Source organism: Planococcus citri, chromosome 4 (assembly GCF_950023065.1).
Source record: "Planococcus citri chromosome 4, ihPlaCitr1.1, whole genome shotgun sequence".
NCBI lineage: Eukaryota > Metazoa > Arthropoda > Insecta > Hemiptera > Pseudococcidae > Planococcus > Planococcus citri.
Genome location: NC_088680.1, coordinates 42,544,739 through 42,563,349, shown reverse-complemented (window position 1 = coordinate 42,563,349; position 18,611 = coordinate 42,544,739). Strand labels below are relative to the sequence as shown.

General features: G+C 33.9%; 1 protein-coding gene across 1 annotated transcript; it reads left to right on the top strand.

Moving 5' to 3' along the window:
• Positions 1-15,822: 15,822 nt before the first annotated feature.
• Positions 15,823-18,169, top strand: LOC135843181 (lachesin-like). The gene has a single exon (XM_065360960.1). It carries the CDS (start codon positions 16,165-16,167, stop codon positions 17,239-17,241), a length of 1,077 nt encoding a protein of 358 aa, XP_065217032.1. The 5' UTR covers positions 15,823-16,164; the 3' UTR covers positions 17,242-18,169.
• Positions 18,170-18,611: the final 442 nt, after the last annotated feature.

The following is an 18,611-nucleotide window of genomic DNA, read 5'->3' as shown; positions in this document are numbered from 1 at the left end:
AAGTTACCAATTAGTCCAAGTTGCTAGAAAATTTTCCACTTTCTTCCCCAAAATCGAAAATTTCAACATCTAATTTTTCGTCAACATCAAGGACACCACGGGCTCCAAACTTTTGCTAGTCAGACATTGGATTTATTTCAATAAATCCTTCCTCTCTTCTCCTCCCACCACGAATTGAAAAAATTTCACAATTATACAATTTATTGCACCTACACAATTTTTTTAAAAATTTTACTTGTATTATAAAAACTACCCTCATCCTTTTCGGGGGGGGGGGGGAAATACACACTTCAACAGCGCGTAAAAAGCTTCAAGTATGGTCTCCTATTTATTACGTTCTATACTACGTAATTTTAAGACATACAAAATCAATTTTCAGCATTAGCATTTTCAAGGTATCACAATAACCGTCATTCGTACAAAAGTACGTCACGATGAAAAAAAATCCACGCTTATGGAACTTGGAAAAAATAAATTAAAACCATGCAATCTACGTAATGAAATTAAACTAGTAACCTTAACCGATGTGGGTCTTATTGGCACTATTTTCAACTACCAACGTACAGACCACAATCACAAATAAATATGTATAAGCAACCATACCTGTAGGTAGGTAATTAGGTATACCTTTACCTTCGCGACTTTTCACCGGTAAATTTCTATTTAAACCATCTTCATCTTTTTCTGCATCAAAAAATCACGAAAAAATAGCCACCTAATTTTAATTTAAGACGAAAATTGGTCAATAAAACCTAGCTCAAAAAATACCTATTACCTACACCTACGACAGTGTCATGATTTCCAGCCAGCTTTTCATTGTCATTCGATTATAGGTACCTATAGGTATTACGGTTTGCAGCAAAAGGCAAAACATCTCGCACTATAAATTCTCGTTAATCTGTTCCCAAAAACCGAAGCTTTACGCCGAGATTAAATTTCATTCGTAATTAATGAACGAGTCGTTCGCGGTAATCACGACCTTAACGATTAATAAGATCTCGTAATACCAACTAACAACACGCCTTCGATAAATTTTTTTTTGAAAAATTCAATAAACTTACGTCGCGAACCGCCAGCCATCCTGAAGATGTCTCAATTAACGTGCTTCTCACCTTCTCCTGTCTGCTTTGGGGGTATTCTACACGCCCATCGGGCTGACAAGAAATAGGTGAAATTAAATCACGTTTTATTCAATTATCCTTTCCATACGTTACCCATTCGAAACGTTATAATCTGCGAGCTTTCATGTTCATTTCATATTCTCGTATAATATGGATTGGTCGAGGTTGGTGTGGCGATGGCGATGGCGGAGCGAAATCGTAAAATAAAAGTAATTAAAATTAAATATCTAGACAGGTTTACGATAAGTAATATGTACTACGGAGTTTACTTCGGCAGGATTATCGCATAGGCTCCTCGTTATTACGCAATAATCAAAAACTCTGGCCTACAGTCGATAATTTATATAGCAGGTATGTAGCCCTATCAGTTCTGCAAAAAAAATTTTCGATATCGTAATTATTAATTCAACACGTAAATCCCATTATCAGAATCGCTTCTTTCTAGCGACGAATTTCATAAATCTTGTTCGTCTCCAGTACCTACTCATACATGCTTACCATTACTTTATATTTTTAACGGTACCTACTTGCGAATAAGTACATCGCAAAAATTAATAATTTTTTTATTATCGAAAAACCTGGTTTTAAAAATACGTAATAAGTAATTTAACCAGTCAAAAATTGCGACAATATGTAGAATTCGAGACACGAGAATTGATTCGTTGTCGAGGTCTACATCGAATAAATCATTTCAATTAATACCTCGATCGTTTTTATTGATTCACAAAGTGCGAGTACAAAATGCAAATTAAATTGTGTGAAAAATGAGTATGCGATTTGGAATCAGCTGCTGGAGAAAAATGAGAAGAGTCACATTCTTTAATTAATCATTTTTTAAACCGGAAAACTATGTATAACGAGTCATAAAAACCAAATTCCGAAATAGAAAAAGCAACGGATGGGCGAGGTGGAAGCTGAAGGACATACCAGAAAATAAATCTATTCCGAGTAGAAAAATGGCCAACTGAAAATCCCATTTTCTTTAAACCGTATACAAAGGTAGATCGAAAGATCAAGCAAAAATTCGTCATCTGTCCAAATTTCAAATGCTAAAGTACCTTTTTCGATTTTTGGTGAATTTTTGAAAATCAAATTTTGACCAAAAATGAGGGAAAAAATCAAAATTTTACCAAATTGACCAAGAAAGCCGAAATTCGGGGTATACCCTATTTTCGACACGACGAATCGATTGGAAACTGTTTCAATTCGTTTTGAGCAGTTCTGGAGCCTCCAGCAGATTTTTGAAAATCGAAATTCCCACAAAATTTTATCAAATGGAGTTGGAAAACCGAAATTTACTCTGCAAATCTAATTTCAATACGCCACGAAGTCAGCTGCAGGTAGATTTCAAGTCGTTTTGGAGCCTCCATGTGACTTTTTGAAAATTACTGGAGCCTCCAGTAGATTTTTGAAACTTGAAATTTCCCCAAAATTTCATCAAATGGAGTTGGAAAACCGAAATTTACTCTGCAAATCTAATTTCAATACGCCACGAAGTCAGCTGCAGATAGATTTCAAGTCATTTTGGAGCCTCCAGCGACTTTTTGAAAATTACTGGAGCCTCCAGTAGATTTTTGAAACTTGAAATTTCCCAAAATTTCATGGAATGGAGATGGAAAGCCGAAATAACTAATTTCAATACGCTACGAAGTCGACTGCTAGTGGATTTCAAGTCGTTTTTGACCCTCCAGCAACTTTTTGAAAGGTTGCATGGCGTTTTTTGGAAAATTTAAATTTAAAAAGTAGCGTGAAGCTTCAAAACCATTTGAAACCACCATGCAGTCGACTTCATGTCGTATTGAAATTAGTTTGCAAAGTAAATTTCAGCTTGCTAACTCCATTCCATAAAACGTTGTGGGAATTTCAAGCTTCAAAAATCTGGCGGAGACTCCAGTAATTTTCAAAAAGTCGCTGGAGGTTCCAAAACGACTTGAACCCACCTGAAGTCGTCTTCAGAGCGTGTTAAAATTGGAGTGCAGAGTAAATTTCGGCTTTCCATCTCCGTTTGATGAAACTTTAGGGAAATTTCAAGTTTCAAAAATCTACTGGAGGCTCCAGTAATTTTTAAAAAGTCACTGGAGGCTCCAAAACGACTTGAAATTCACCTGCAGTTGACTTTGTAGAGTATTTAAATTAGTTTGCAGAGTAAATTTCGGCTTTCCAACTCAATTTGATGAAATTTTGTGGGAATTTCGAGTTTCAAAAATCTGCTGGAGGCTTCAGGACTGCTCAAAACGGATTGAAACAGTTTCAAATCGATTTGGCGTGTCGAAAATAGGGTATATCTTAAATTTCAGCTTTCTTGGTCAATTTGGTAAAATTTTGATTTTTTCCCTCATTTTTGGCCTACATTTGATTTTTAAAAATTCACCAAAAATCGAAAAAGGCACCTTAGCACTTGAAATTTTGACAGGTGATACATTTTTGTCTGATCTTTCGATCTACCTTTGTACGGTTTAAGAAATTTCGTGCAAGTCCTATGTTGGAACGCAAAATCTGCGATTTCGGCTGACCTGTCAATCAAAATGGCCTCATTTTGTAAGTAGGGCCACTTTTTTTTTGTGGACAAGGGCTAGAAATGTTCCTTAGGACTCCCCCTTTAAGAAAAAAGTTGTCCCGGAGGACCGACCGGGTTGGGGGTGCAATAGATCCTTATGCGGTCTCCTCGACCATCAGTTTTCTTATTTCATTGCATAAAATTTTGTGGAAATTCTAACTTTAAGTACATAGTTTCAAACGTTTGTACACTACTCATCATGAAAAATTGAGCTTTCAACAAAAAGGTTAAATTGAAGATTTTAATAGGTATTTATTTTAATAACTAATTTTAAATTATTTAGTTTAAAACCCAGCAAAAAATTTCATTTTACTCTAAATTCACACCGTCTTGAAATACCTATGAGTCATCAGACAATTTTGCCAAAAATCGCACGGTCATGAGAATTACACGAAGCCCAACATTTCTACTCCCTGAAGCACCATTATTCCAGCAACTTTAGAAAAATTTGATTCAAAAGACGATCTAATACATAGAATAAAAACTGCAACGAAAAAATATGATAGGACAGGGTTGGAATCCTGTCTTTTTCTGGCGAGTTTTCTTACCCCAAGGACCAACCTTCATATACCTAGCTTGAAAATCCCAACCTACGTATATCGCTTCACTACTTTTATGCCCAGCCTTGCCCTTTATAGGCTTTTACATCTTTGAAGTCAACATTCTCAAAGAATGTCCAATGTGCCCCCTTCCCTGGAAGAGTTCTCTTTATCCACGTCCTTGAAAAAGACAGTCATCTTTTCACTTGGCAATTTTTGCACCTCTTTTATTATTAATTTCGCCACTCTCGTAACGCTATTCCATCATCTCGAAATGGTCAAACGACTCAAAATCTCCGTGTAATTCATCGCGGAAACTCGACGTCTGGAAATCTGTCACGTCATCTTATCCACATCAAATCTCCAAGTACCTACCTACCTATTTGTACAACAACACAAACACTTCGAAGAAAAGAAAAAAAAACACCAAATGTACCATCACGAAAACCTGCACCATGTATTTTTTCCTCGCGGGAATGAGTTTTTACACACGTTTACTGACTTCTTTTTTTTTTCTTCTTCCGAATATTCAACCTTCACCTTCGAAACTATTCGTACATCTTTCTTTTCCATTTTTTTTTCATCATCATCAACAGCTTGAAAAAAAAAGAAACACGTTTTTATAAACTACGATGCACGAAAGTGTTTGGTATTTTGAAAAATTAACAAGCGGAAAATTCATCAATCAGACGGAGGACATAGGATCGTCGGTCGTTGTAAACAAGCAGCGTAGCGCGGTTCAACTCTCGTAATTTCCGTATATGTTTATCGCAGGTACCGGCTGCCTGCAAAGGCCAAGGGCTTCGGTGAAAGAAAAATAAACCTTTCACGTACCTATGTATACGAGTATTACGCGTAGATACAAATTTTTAATAGGTACGTTTCTACCTCAAGAGGTAAAGGTACGTAGTCTTGTGTCGAGATGAGTTACCAAGACCAGCTGCAGATTGAGATGTCCAGAACAAATGAGAATTTGTACGTTTTAATGCTTTCACTTCACCAAAACCTTGAAATTTTTCCAACCTAAATAGGTGGTAACCTTTACCTATACCGTGGGATACTTTTTCATCGCCGATAATAATAGCTACTAGAATGGGGGGGAGGGGTAGATGGGGGGGGGGGGGTAGGACATCGCATCCAAATAGGCGAATTTTCCGAAACCTCTCGCGGACGAAAACGAAAAATAGTCGCGAATGGTTCGCGAGAGCAAAAGTATGTCGTAAAAAAACGTTAATTTAGGTATAATTTTAATTAAGTGTATTAATTTATAATTCGTAAAACGAATTGGTAAACGGTTGTCTGAAATTCTAATCAAGACGAATGGCTAAGTTAATATTTTCGCCTATTTTTCTCCTTTTCTTTATGCTTAAACACGTTACCAATGCGAAATATCACAATGTGCACCTTAATTTCTGCATTATTTAGAGGAAAATTCGACTCTCAAGGTCAGTCGAGCAATTTTATGAGGTTTTTTTTTACATCACCTCTCGACGTAGCATTTGTGTAGTACGGTTCGATCTTTCCTCGTTTGTAGCCGAAAAAAAGGGGACGTATTGCGTAGTAAAAACGTGGTTACTACGACGATACTATATGGACAAGTTTTATATACTACATCGACAACATTTGCATAAAATTTTCAATTTTTTTTCTCGCATCTACCATCATTTATAAGTAAAAACGACAAATAAATTTTATCGTTTACTAGATGAGGGTACCTTCTCCTTTACTCGAAGTAAGTATATTGCTCTGCAGATTTTTTTTTTTTTGCGAATATGCTCGATTATTATATTTTTCTGTAATAAATGCGCGTGCATATTTCATTTTCGTGCACGTTTTTTACTCGAGATTATAAGATTTGAAATTCTGTTAAAATACGCGATCGACTATTTATAGGCAGAGGTGGGTTTGAATTTATGAATTAATTTTTTCCGCGTTTTTTATCGCGTGAAACATCGATTCTTGACAAAAAAATCACCTTTTTACATGAAAAATAGTGTTTGGTACACTAATTTGAAATTAATTCAATGAGGATAGAAATGCCCAATACTTTGATTAATTACTCGTTTGTTGGTATTTTATTTGTTTATTTTTCAAACATTTTTGGTTTAGGGCCAAAAATGTTTTGGATTTTTATATAAAGAAGAAATTTTACAAAAGCATATATTTTTTGAAAATTTATTAGAAAGGTAGATACCTATGCATCTACGACCTACGTAATCAATGTTGCATGCGTGATTTTTTTCCAAGAAAACGATAAAAACTGCAAGTTGAAGAGTAGGAATATTGTAAGCAAAATTACCCATGTAGATTCCTAATTTCCTACGTCGTGGATGATTTTATGAGAATGATGTCGCAATGAGATAAGCGTTAAAATATGACGTTTTTAGTTTTTAAAAAATAATCAAATTCTTGAAAAACACAATTTTCTTAAAATGCACGAAAGAATGTTTAGTACATCTCTAACAAGTGAGGTACCTATCCCCCTAAGAGCACAAAATTTTTTGAATTGTACAAAGGAGAATGGGAAGATGGTCCCAAAATGCTCTACCTGACACCAGTTCAATTTCAGCAGCTGAAATTCATTTCCCAATTCTTGAAGAATTTTTAAAATTTCAAAGGCTCATTCTCTACGAAAAAATCAAGATTTGATCAGATCAACGTAAAAAAGGCTGAAATTTTGTTTTTATCCTGTTATCGACCTATCGAGTCGATTTGTGACGGTTTTGAAGTGTACAGAGCTTCAAGTGGATTTTCGAGTTCTCCAGTTTTCTGAAAAATGCCATAAATGTGGTTAAAAAGAAATGTTGTGCTCATAAATTCGAATCTACTCGTATCATTCTCAATCAGTGGATGTTTTCAGACTCAAGAAAGGACTGTGGTTAAGGCAGACGCTGTTTAAATCAGTGGGTGTGTTCAGACCCAAGTAAGGACCTGTGGTTGAAACAGACACTGTTTCAATCAGTGGGTGTTTTGAGACTTAAGAACATAAGGACACCTGTAGTTGAGACAGACACTATTTAAATCAGTGGGTGTGCTCAGACCCAAGTAAGGACCTTTGGTTGAGACAGACACTGTTTCAATCAGTATGGGTGTTTTCAGACCCAAGAAAGGACCTGTGGTTGAGACAGACACTATTTAAATCAGTGATGGGTGTGTTCAGACCCAAATAAGGACCTGTGGTTGAGACAGACACTGTTTCAATCAGTGGGTGTTTTCAAACCCATGTAAGGACATGTGGTTGAGACAGACACTATTTAAATCAGTGGGTGGGTTCAGACCCAAGTTAAGACCTGTGGTTGAGACAGACACTGTTTCAATCAGTGGGTGTTTTGAGACCCAAGTAAGGACCTGTGGTTGAGACAGACACTATTTAAATCAGTGGGTGTGCTCAGACCCAAATAAGGACCTGTGGTTGAGACAGACACTATTTAAATCAGTGGGTGTGTTCAGACCCGAATAAGGACCTGTGGTTGAGACAGACACTGTTTCAATCAGTGGGTGTTTTCAAACCCATGTAAGGACCTGTGGTTGAGACAGACACTATTTAAATCAGTGGGTGTGCTCAGACCCAAATAAGGACCTGTGGTTGAGACAGACACTGTTTCAATCAGTGGGTGTTTTCAAACCCCATGTAAGGACCTATGGTTGAGGCCGACACTGGACAGACACTGTTTCAATCAGTGGGTGTTTTCAAACCCATGTAAGGACCCGTGGTTGAGACAGACACTATTTAAATCAGTGGGTGGGTCCAGATCCAAGTTAAGACATGTGGTTGAGGCCGACACTGTTTCAATCAGTGGGTGTTTTCAGACCCATGTAAGAACCTGCGGTTGAGACAAACATCGTCGCTGTGATCCTTTCGATGGATTTTGGCACGTCTTTTCAAAATCTGTTCACATCAGTTGAATTCTAAGACTTTCTCCTGTGATTATTTTAGGTGAAAAAAATTGAAAAGTTCACAATTTGGGAACAACAAAAGAAAAAGAGCTGGAATTTGGTTAGTACCTTACTTTCAACCTCTCGAGTAGATGCTGAATTTCATTTTGACCCTATTTATGGTACTTTTTTGAAAGCTGAAAAAATCTGAAAATCCGCTGGAAGTTTAGAACAGCTCAAAACCATCATCAATTCGCTCAATAGGTTGAAAAAGCAAATTTCAACTATTTTCATTTAGCTGCATGTTCACGAACTGTGACTTAGAATTTTTTTTCAAAAATAATCGTTGGAAAAAAGTTTGAATTTTGAACCAGCCCGAACAGATTTTAAAAATTTGCACCCAACCCGATCAAAAGGGTCACAAAGACGCCAAATCCGAGTTTATGGGCACTGAATTCCAATTCGACCATGCATAAGTATTTATGGAATCTTTTCGAAAACTGGAGGATCCGAAAATTCACTGGAGGCTCCAGCACAGCTCGAAACCATCATCAATTGATTTGAGAGGTCGAAAATAAGTTATACCTACCTGAACCGATTTTTAGTTTTATACTGGAGAATAATTGAAAACTTGCTGGAGGCTCCAGAATTTCTCAAAAGTGGTTGTTTTGTAAAAAGTAGGTAAGCAGAAAGCGTAGAAGTCAAAATGATTATTCCCGTCTTTTTGTTTGAAAAAAAAATCGCGAAAAAAGTAAAAAAAAAAATAACAGCTCTTTTAATTTTTTTGAATTTTTAAAAATTCACCAAAAATCCAAAAATGAACTTCAGAGCTTGAAATTCTGGTTACAGGAGTCTCAGAGCATGCTGTTTCCATTCGACTTAGTTTCGTTGAAATTGGAAACTGTCTGTTCCAGTGGTTCCCTTTTAAGTAAGCCTATGCATTTATATGACAAAAATGGGTTTTAAAAATACTTTTCTGAGTGGATTTCAAGGTGATTTTTGAAGTCAAATTTTGAAACAAATCCAGTCATTGACTTCCAGTCGCTTATTCTCAGCCTGTTGTACTAGTTTATCCACATTTTGGTCGATTTTCAGGCGGACAGTCATTCTGGAGCCTCCAGTGCGATTTTCGATTTCTCCAGAAGGCGAGGAAATTGATTTGCATACAGCTAAGAATAAAATTGTGGCTTATTCTGGACCCTCTCTTGACAAGTTTATCCACATTCGAGCCAATTACCAAGCTGTGGAGGCTCCATAATGACCGGAAAAATACGAATATAAAAAAAAATCTCCAAAAATAGTGAACAAGTAGGTAAGTGAATTTTCAAAAAAATCGGAAAAAATCGAAAAATCAATTCAGGATGCTGAATTAATGTTTTTATGAGGGTTTTAGACCTTGCACTTTCCAAATATCATGGTCCTATAATTTAAATTACATATTGAAAACAAGCACTACCACGAATCGTTACTTCAGTTTCCTTCCTCAGTTTCACAAAATGTTCATGTTTTAAATTGAAAATTAGATTTAAATTTGAAAAATTTGCCAAACATTTAAAAATTAAATTCAGGATTTAAAATTTGGCCAAATGATGTAGGTATTTTTGAAATTCTGTTGATTTCTCGTTTGTCTGATTTTTGAGGATTCTCAATCAAATTTACAGAATTTTAAAGCTTGTTGATTGATTTGATATAAAATTTTACCCATTTTTGTAGAATTCGTCAATTTTATCCAAAATTTCAACTATTTTTTCAAAATTATCCGATTTTTGAATATTGTGATTACTTTTTCGGTCATAGTTTTATTTTTACTGTATGAAATTGCGATCCAATATTTTACATGAAAAAAAGATAGAAATGTTGTGATCCATGGTTTAGTTTCGTCATAAATAATTTAAAATCGTAGCAAATTGTTTATGTTTACCTACCTAAACAAAATATGGTACCAGTCGTCCCCGAAGTTTTCCTCTTTCGCATAGATTTGGATAAGTATCTGTATCTACTCGGAAGACGAAAACACGAGCTTCAAGTTGAGAAATTACCTGAAGAAAAAATAAAAATAAAAATTGAAAAAAAAATCGTAAAATTAATTACTGGAAAATTTTTCCCAAAACAATAAAATACAAAAGTTGAAGATAAGAACAGACTGCATGGAAAACCGTTCATTCGCTTTGACATTTCGAAGGTTATATTTAAGTACAGATATTAGTTTTCAAATAGGTATGTAATTTAACGTGATGTCTACCAAAATTAGCGATTTTTGTCACATACTTGAACACGAAACAATATCGTTAGCGGCAAAATTTTCAATTTTTAACGCGAATAAACCAAGAGGCATGGCAGGCAGGCGGAGGCTAAAGTTTATAAATACCTAGCTACTCAGGGTAGTAAATATACTAAATACAGTATCCTATTATTCACAAGTAGGTACCTATATTTAGGCAAGTTCGTCATGTATCTATAGAAAGAAAAAAACGATCTTTATATAATAAACCTTTAATTCTACATTTCGGTATGGCTTGTTAATCGTTATGCATTTACTTAACAATTCAATTTTTTCTATCTTTATTTTATTAAACAACAAAAGCCACTTGCGGGTTAAATCTTATTACATAACCTTGTTAATAGAGAAAGTATTACATTACGACGGTTTTAATTTCGATACACGACGAATGACTAATCACATTAGGTGTGTTTTTTTTTCTTCTTTTAATCGAAGTATTTACGAGAATGTACACGGTTTAACCGAAAGGGAACATCTCTTGGTCGATTACGGTCACCTGAGCCGGTATAAAATATAAATAAGTTATAAAGAAGACGCATTGCATTGGATAGGTACCTAAAAATAGCGGAGTAAAGTTCTCTCGGCAGATTTGTACTACTCGTATAGTAACATAGGTTTGTTTGCCACTGGAGTTTGCATAAAATAGAAAACATCTTCGGTTATTCCCCAGATGATCGGATGAATTTTTAACCGATACGGGAAAATGTACCGTTCTGGTATGTTCGTGACAGTTTCATTTTTTTCATACGAAAACATTTCCATCTTGACATCAAAATCCCCAAACAGCTGAATTAAATAAAGAAAAACTAAACTGTCATGAACAATTTAAGTAAAAACAACCAATTTCCATTTCTCAGCGTTTTCATCATACGAGCACGTTTTTCCAAACGTGGAATTATTTACAAAATTCTTGACACCAAAGTTTTTATAGCCAGTGAGTTTATAGTATTTCATATACGAGATGTATTTTCGTACCTAGTGGAAAAAAATGCAGAAATGTTTTATCAACCAAGGCCGACTTTTTTTTAACCAATTTTTCTAATGTTATACGGAAAAATTATTGAGATGTAGGTATCTCGGAGGTTTAGTTTTCCTTTGAAATTTCACAATCTAATGGAGCACCTAGCGAATTAAATTTTCTGGGAAAAAATTACGAAGGGGAAACGAGTGTAGCCAATGCAATTCTTATAACAAGACCATTTTATCCTGTCACTCGAAAGTATAGGTGGGTATTTACCTTATGAAAAAAAAAGTGCATGAGAGTCATAAGGTATATCAAATAAATCATCCAAACTTTTATTACTTAAGTGATCAGTTGAGTGTCTCGAGTTCCCTTATGACAAGTGAGGGGTTGGGTGGGGGTGCAGAAAGGAACAGATTGAAAAATAAAAGCCATGTTCGTCTTCAGTAACTTTTAAAAACCTAATATTCGATCATTAACCCTCTTCAGGCGAGGAAGGGGGAATTCGTTATCATTTAATGTGATCATTTTGAAAATATAAGATGTTTTAAACTAACGTAAAAAAAATGATAGTTTTGGACAATTTTTGGAATGTGAGACTTTTGACTTTTGAGTAGGTAATTTTTTTTAAAAAAAGATAAGACTTGGTAGCCATTTTGCCAAAAAGTGAGAATTTTTGTTAAAAAGAAAAACTTTGACAATTTTAGCAAAAAGCAAGACTATTGGACAATTATTGGCAAAAAAGTGTTTTTTTTCGCAATTTTTTCCTATAAAGTTGAACTATTTTGTAACTTTTTGATATATTTTTCAGCAAAAAAGCTAACATTTTGAGTACTCAATTCTGGTAGGGGGGGGGGGGGGGGAATTGGGTATTTCAAAATTTTGTTAAAAGCGAAATTTTCTGTCAGTTTTTTGCAAAAAAAAAAGACTTTTACAGTTTTACCAAAAGCGTAATAGATACTTTTTTTTTTTTACAATTTTTATCAAAAAAAAAGATAGTTTATTCTATTATTGGCAATTTTTGACAATTTTTGCCGCAAAATCGAGATTTTGAAAAATATTAGACTTTTTGGAATTTTTTACAAGAAACCACAATTTTAGTGTAGAAACAAGGCTGTTTAGAAAAGTTTAAATTTCAAAAAAGTAGGATTCTTGTTACTTTTAACATTTTTGCTTGTTTTCAAGAAGTAGAATCGAGATTTGGAAAAATTGGATTTTTAAACATTGAAAACAAACTTCAGCCTTCAGGAACTGAAATTTTAAAATTGTACTCATAGGTAATTAAATTAAATAAATGAAAAAAACTTGGAATCTTGTAGCCAACGCGTATGTAAGGTAATCTTTTTACAACAATGTAAAAATAGTTGCCTGCTAGCAAACTTACAGGTGTCAATTTTCTGAGATGAAACCGGTTGCATCTTTTTGGTCTCCGCGTCCATGTTGACGTTAAATTTGAACTCCCCCGTAGAATTTTGCTGAAAAATATAATATCTCAGAAGAAACAAAGCTTACGATCTCAATTGACATCATAGGTATAGTTCAGGTTCAGAGGAAACGATTCTATAAAATATAAATATAAAAACAAAAAGTAGCATAAGTAAATTCTTAAATCAAATTAATGCCTTTTTTAAATTTTGAAATGCACCTATTTTAAATTTTTGATCATGATCTTAGAGAATAATGAAGAGGCGAGAGATTGAAAGTCGCCTCCTTCAACTTGATATTTAGTTATTCAAAATACTGCATAACATTTTGTCCATTTAAAAATTAAAATTTAAACTTTAAAAATTTCCAGTAGAAAAAGAACGTAGAAAGTTGTAAGAAAGAATAATGTAAACTTTGTTGTTAATTTGTTAATGAGCGACGAACGTTGTATTGTTTTATTTAATTGTTTTACGGTGTAAATTGTTCGTTTACGTGCTCTCAGAAAAGATTTGGATTTATTTTGTATCACGTTTAATTTTTCGGCCATAATATTGAGCTCAAGATGAGAGAAGGACTCGACCACTCCAATGATTACTCATTTGAACAGGAATACAATTTTTGAAAAAATTTGGGTTCAAAGTTTGTAATATTTCAGCTCCTAAATTGATCTGTTATTTTTTTTTTCAATTTAAATTATTTTTTTTAGTAAAAAAAACAATCCTCCTCAAAAAAATTAGGTTATTTAATTTTTTTTTCAACTTAGAATAGACCTATATTTCAAGAACTTTTGGAAAAATTCTGATTACCTATAGACTTTTTTCAAATTTCTTTTTAAATACCCACATTTTTAAAAAAATGTACAAAAATTTTAAAAGAAACTGTTCAAAATGAATTTTGGTGCCGTTGCATTTTGGTTATCTGATTTTTAATTTTATTTTTATTTTTCAACTTTGAATATATTATAAGAACTTTTTGGAAAAATTTTGATTGTACTGTAGACTTTTTTAATTTTCCTTTTATTTAGATACTCACGTTTTTGAAAAAAAAAAACATACAAAAATTGTAAAAGAAACTGTTCAAAATGAATTTTGAATTTTAATGGACAAGAAATTTTGAAAAAAAGGCTCGGAGTATATGTTTGAGCACTTGAACTCAATTTTCCTCAATTCATTCGCAAAAATTTCGTGGCTGGAGCTAAACCTAATTTTTTAAATTTTGGTAAGTTTTGAAAATAAAATATCAATTTTGTCAGTGAATAATATCAAAATTTGATTCAATCGAGATCAGAGGCAAAGGCAGTTGTTCAAACACTTCTATAGTTTTATATGTGTGTAAGAGTAGGTGGATCAGCAGATTCGGGAACTAAAACTATTAAAAAAAAACTTCAAAAAATTGAAAAAAATATCGATAATGTCTTAATTAGAATTTTTTTAAAACAGTGGTTTAATTTCAAAAATTAGTCAACTTACAATTGTTATTGATTTCGTTCCTTTCTGAATTTTTTTTTGTTGAAAATTTGAACATTAGAATTTGAATTAGTCCACGTAAAACGAGTGCAAAAGCTGTGGAAAATTTATAATCTGAAAAATGAAATAAAAACACTCTCAAAGACTTGACGAGAAATGAGCAAAGTTTAATTTTACAGTTTCAATAGTTTTCAAATTCGAACAATTTATAGGAATTTTAATTCCAAAACAGTGAAGTAAATTAGTCCGAACAAAGTGAAGGCAAATGCTTTAAAAGATTCATAATTATTATTTTTTTAACGCTTACCGCTTGGATTGGTAGGTATACCTACTTAATTCAAAAAGAATAAAAATTTAAAAAAGGTATGGTAAAAACTTTTGGGATTTTTTAAATAAAGTGATAAGGAATACACCCACAGTGTGCTCTCCTGCTCTCATAACTCATAAGTAAGCTCAACTATTCAAATTTTAATTTTTTTTAAATGAATATTTTTTTGAAAGTGGAGCCAAAAAATTGCTGCTCTAAGCAGCGTGTCTGTAGCCTGCATTGTCTGTTCATAAATAAACACGTCCCTGATTCAAAGTGTTCATTAGCCGAGTGTATGAAATCAATAATCAAATTCAATAATCATGATGTTTTATTTTCATATTCAAATGAGGAAGCGACTGGACTAGAAAACTGAAACTTGTGGGAAACAAAATAAAACTGATTTATCTATGTAGTTAATTAAATCCACAAGACTTTACATTTTCTGTTGCTGTTGGGTACTTCTTTTGTTCAAACTCGGAAGTATTGTAGAATATTATCAATTTGACCTGATGGGAACCAGTTAAAAACTCATTGAACATGGAACAAATCATGGCCTGGCAAGGCACTTCGCATTTCGCATTTCGCATTATTTAAATTTTCACTTCAGATCACCACATTGAATGAATGTGATTCAATTGCGAACAAGTTCGGATTAATGATTAAAATAATTATTATTACTGGTGATTTGAGGCTTTGAGCGCAAACTCAACTGCTCAACAGAGTGTTTATATATTTACCATATCACCGTACATAATAATTGATCAGTGTCTTCAATTACGCATTCACCATTTCCTTTCATCATGATCAAGCGCAGGGCGAAGCAAAATGATTAAAATGAATTTAATGACTTCACTATATAGTCACTCTCACTTCAGTTCTGACAGTCACAGTAGTGAATAAATTGTTAAATAATTGTGACTTGATCGACAAATTTTACTTTTTACGAAAAAAAAACAGCAGAGCAGATGATGAATTATGAATTTATGCAGAAAAATCAGAAATTTAATTGTTGAAACTTTGGAAGTTTGAAAAATTGGAACTTAGAACTTGGAAGTTTGGATTTGGAAGTCGATTCGATTGATTGATCAATGAATTCATTCAATGATCTGAATGATCAATAATTTAAAAAAAAAATAAAAAATCCTTCCCACTAATTAAATTATTTCAACATAGGTGGCGCTGTAAACAGAAAATCGAACTCCGAATGAAACACTCCGCGTCGCTCGTCACTCTTTTTACCGTGCAGTTTGCATTCAAGTACGCTCCTCTTTATTACCGCCACTCCCAGCATCCTTTCTTTCACGCTCTTCTCTTTATTCCTTTTCCTTGCACCATACATTGTATTCGTATGTATGCCAGAAGCCAGATGAAAGCTTCAACGATTTTTCGGTTATTTATCTGCGGTCGGCGACAGTGAGAAAACGCTAGTGTAATTTTCGTTTACTTCATCAAGCTCAAGGTGTGTTTGTCGGTTGTGTTTTATAATTAAAATAATCGTGTATTTGTATTTAAAAAACACTCGCACTTAGTTCGTTATGCGTAATTAATCAGTCGGCGTTTATTGAACTCAACGTTTCCGTTCACAAGCAAGTATTGTTTTCGCTAGTCGCACAAGCAAACCCGTTATTATGATTCATCATCTAGCATTATTCGTTTACTTACTGCAGCTTGTAAGTAGCCAAAACACGCCAGTACCAAACATCGTAGAAGTTAGTCCTGTATTAGTAAAAGATGTCAACGAGACTGTAGATTTGTATTGTAAAGTGAAAGATTTACGCGACGCTAGCCTGTTATGGGGCAGACAAAAAGGTGATCGCACAACTACCTTATGGGGCTCAGGACAGAAATTCGTCAAGGATGACCGAATCACCGTTCAAACCGATAACTCTACTCTGTTCACATCTACAACTTTACGTATTACCAATGTCCAAACCAAAGATGCTGGAACTTACCGTTGCTCGATACCTTCGGAAAACGGCGAAGATGTATCGAGAGATATCACGTTGCAAGTACGCTCTCCTCCTTTCATCTTCGGCAACACATCAACTTCGGTAAACACTTCACTCAACAGTAGCGTAACTTTGGAGTGTTACGGTGGCGGTTATCCCGAACCGGAGGTTATTTGGACTCGCGAAAACAACGGAGTTTTACCCAACGGTGTTACTTCGTATCGGGGCAGTACATTGAAGATCAACAACGTGCAAAAAGATCACGCCGGAAATTATTACTGTACAGTCGACAATAAAGTTAGCCAGAGTGCGAAGAAAACCATTCGTTTGGAAGTCGAATACCCACCGATTGTTAAACCTCGCGAACTTCGTGTCGGACAAGCTCTCGGATACGAAGCTTATTTAGAATGTACCATCGAAAGCGTTCCGGCTGTACAGATCACGTGGCTTCGTGATAACATTCCGATTTCTGATAGTCAATATTATACTCAGACTCAAGCCGCTATCCAAGAACCTGTAAGATCAGCTGTGTTGAAAGTTAAAGTCACCGAACGTAAGCAGTACGGTTCGTATACTTGCGTAGCTTCGAGTAAAATAGGCAAAGGTGCAGCTAATATCGACTTGTATCAAACCGAAAAGGAAAACTGCGCTCGTCATTGCCAAACTAGCTCTGGTCATTCTATTATCAATATGTTCGATTTAAAACTAGGGTTTACCAGTGTGGTGGTATTAATGTTCCAGTTGCACCATATGTAAATTAATCGCTTTTGTAGATTTTACTCTCCTTAAACGTGTTTCGCTTTTATCGCTCAGTATGATATGTATTTGTATAGTTTGTGTAGTCATAAAAAATGTTGTACAAATTGTAAATATCTCCGTCCTCATTGAGAACGAATCATCACACACTTGAGAAGAATTGCATTTATTTTAGCTTTAATACGAGTATTGTAAGGTTTTATTATTTTTTTTTAAATTTCTCAGTTTTCCTAGACGAATGAATCTCGTTTTTTAATTTTATTGTTGTGCGAGTAATAACTTTCCTAACTAATATTATCTAGACGATATTTAATTTGAACGAAGTTACATTTTATTATTTTATAAGGTTTTTAATTTCCTATATTTATATATTCCACGGATGAATTTATTTTATAGTGAGTGATGCGGTCTGCGAAATATTTCGCAATAATCGTACGTGTTGCGGCGATTCTGTTCGATACAGACATATCTTCGCCATTGATGTGGGCCAAAATGGTTTAATTACGTAAAACATAATAAGTATTATTATTTACATCTGACAAGTGAAGCTCGGTAATTTTTTTTTTACATTTTTAAATTTGAAATTGATGAGCAATTTTTAATCGAACAATATTACGGTATTTATTAGGATTAAAACTAGTACCATGAAGACTGAAAGAAGAATTTTAATTTTAACAAAACAAGATATTATTGTATTGTTTCCTTATTATATTTTTTTAGATCCTAGCTGATAATTTTTTATACATTGATTGTACGTAGTATTTAAGATGAAAAATAATACAATACGGCCTTTTATGAAGAAAAACGAAAAACGCTTTATTTGTGCTACTTTTTTTTTTCTAGTATAAACATGACCTGTGTTTAGTTTACAATTTTGTACGTTTATCTGTAGGGTTTTGATTTGTAATAAAGTTCATTCGACTTGCAATTTTTAGTTACTTCTTTTTTTTGTTTTTTTTTTTTCTAAACAGCGGAAATGGTCATTGAAAAAAAAATTCACCAACGAAAAAAAACACACGGTGATTAACGACGAGTTTGAATGAAGACAAAGAAGGTGTAATTAACTGACATATGAGATGGCTTTGTTCTGAAAGTAAAACCAAACGAATAACAAATTTTCTCTTTTGTCGAGTTGATTTTAAAAAATTTCCTACATTTCATGGTTGTGTGGTGTATTGATGGACAACATAATAGCATTTTAATGAGCACGAATTAATAGGTCAATTTTTACTGACGCTATGGAATACGAATTACGAATGTACTGTAACATTCGAACCGGTAGACTGTAATTAAAAAAACCAACAGATATGAATATAACGGTATATTGTTGTAGTGTAGTCGACGTTCTGCCATAGTTTCCTACTTTTGTA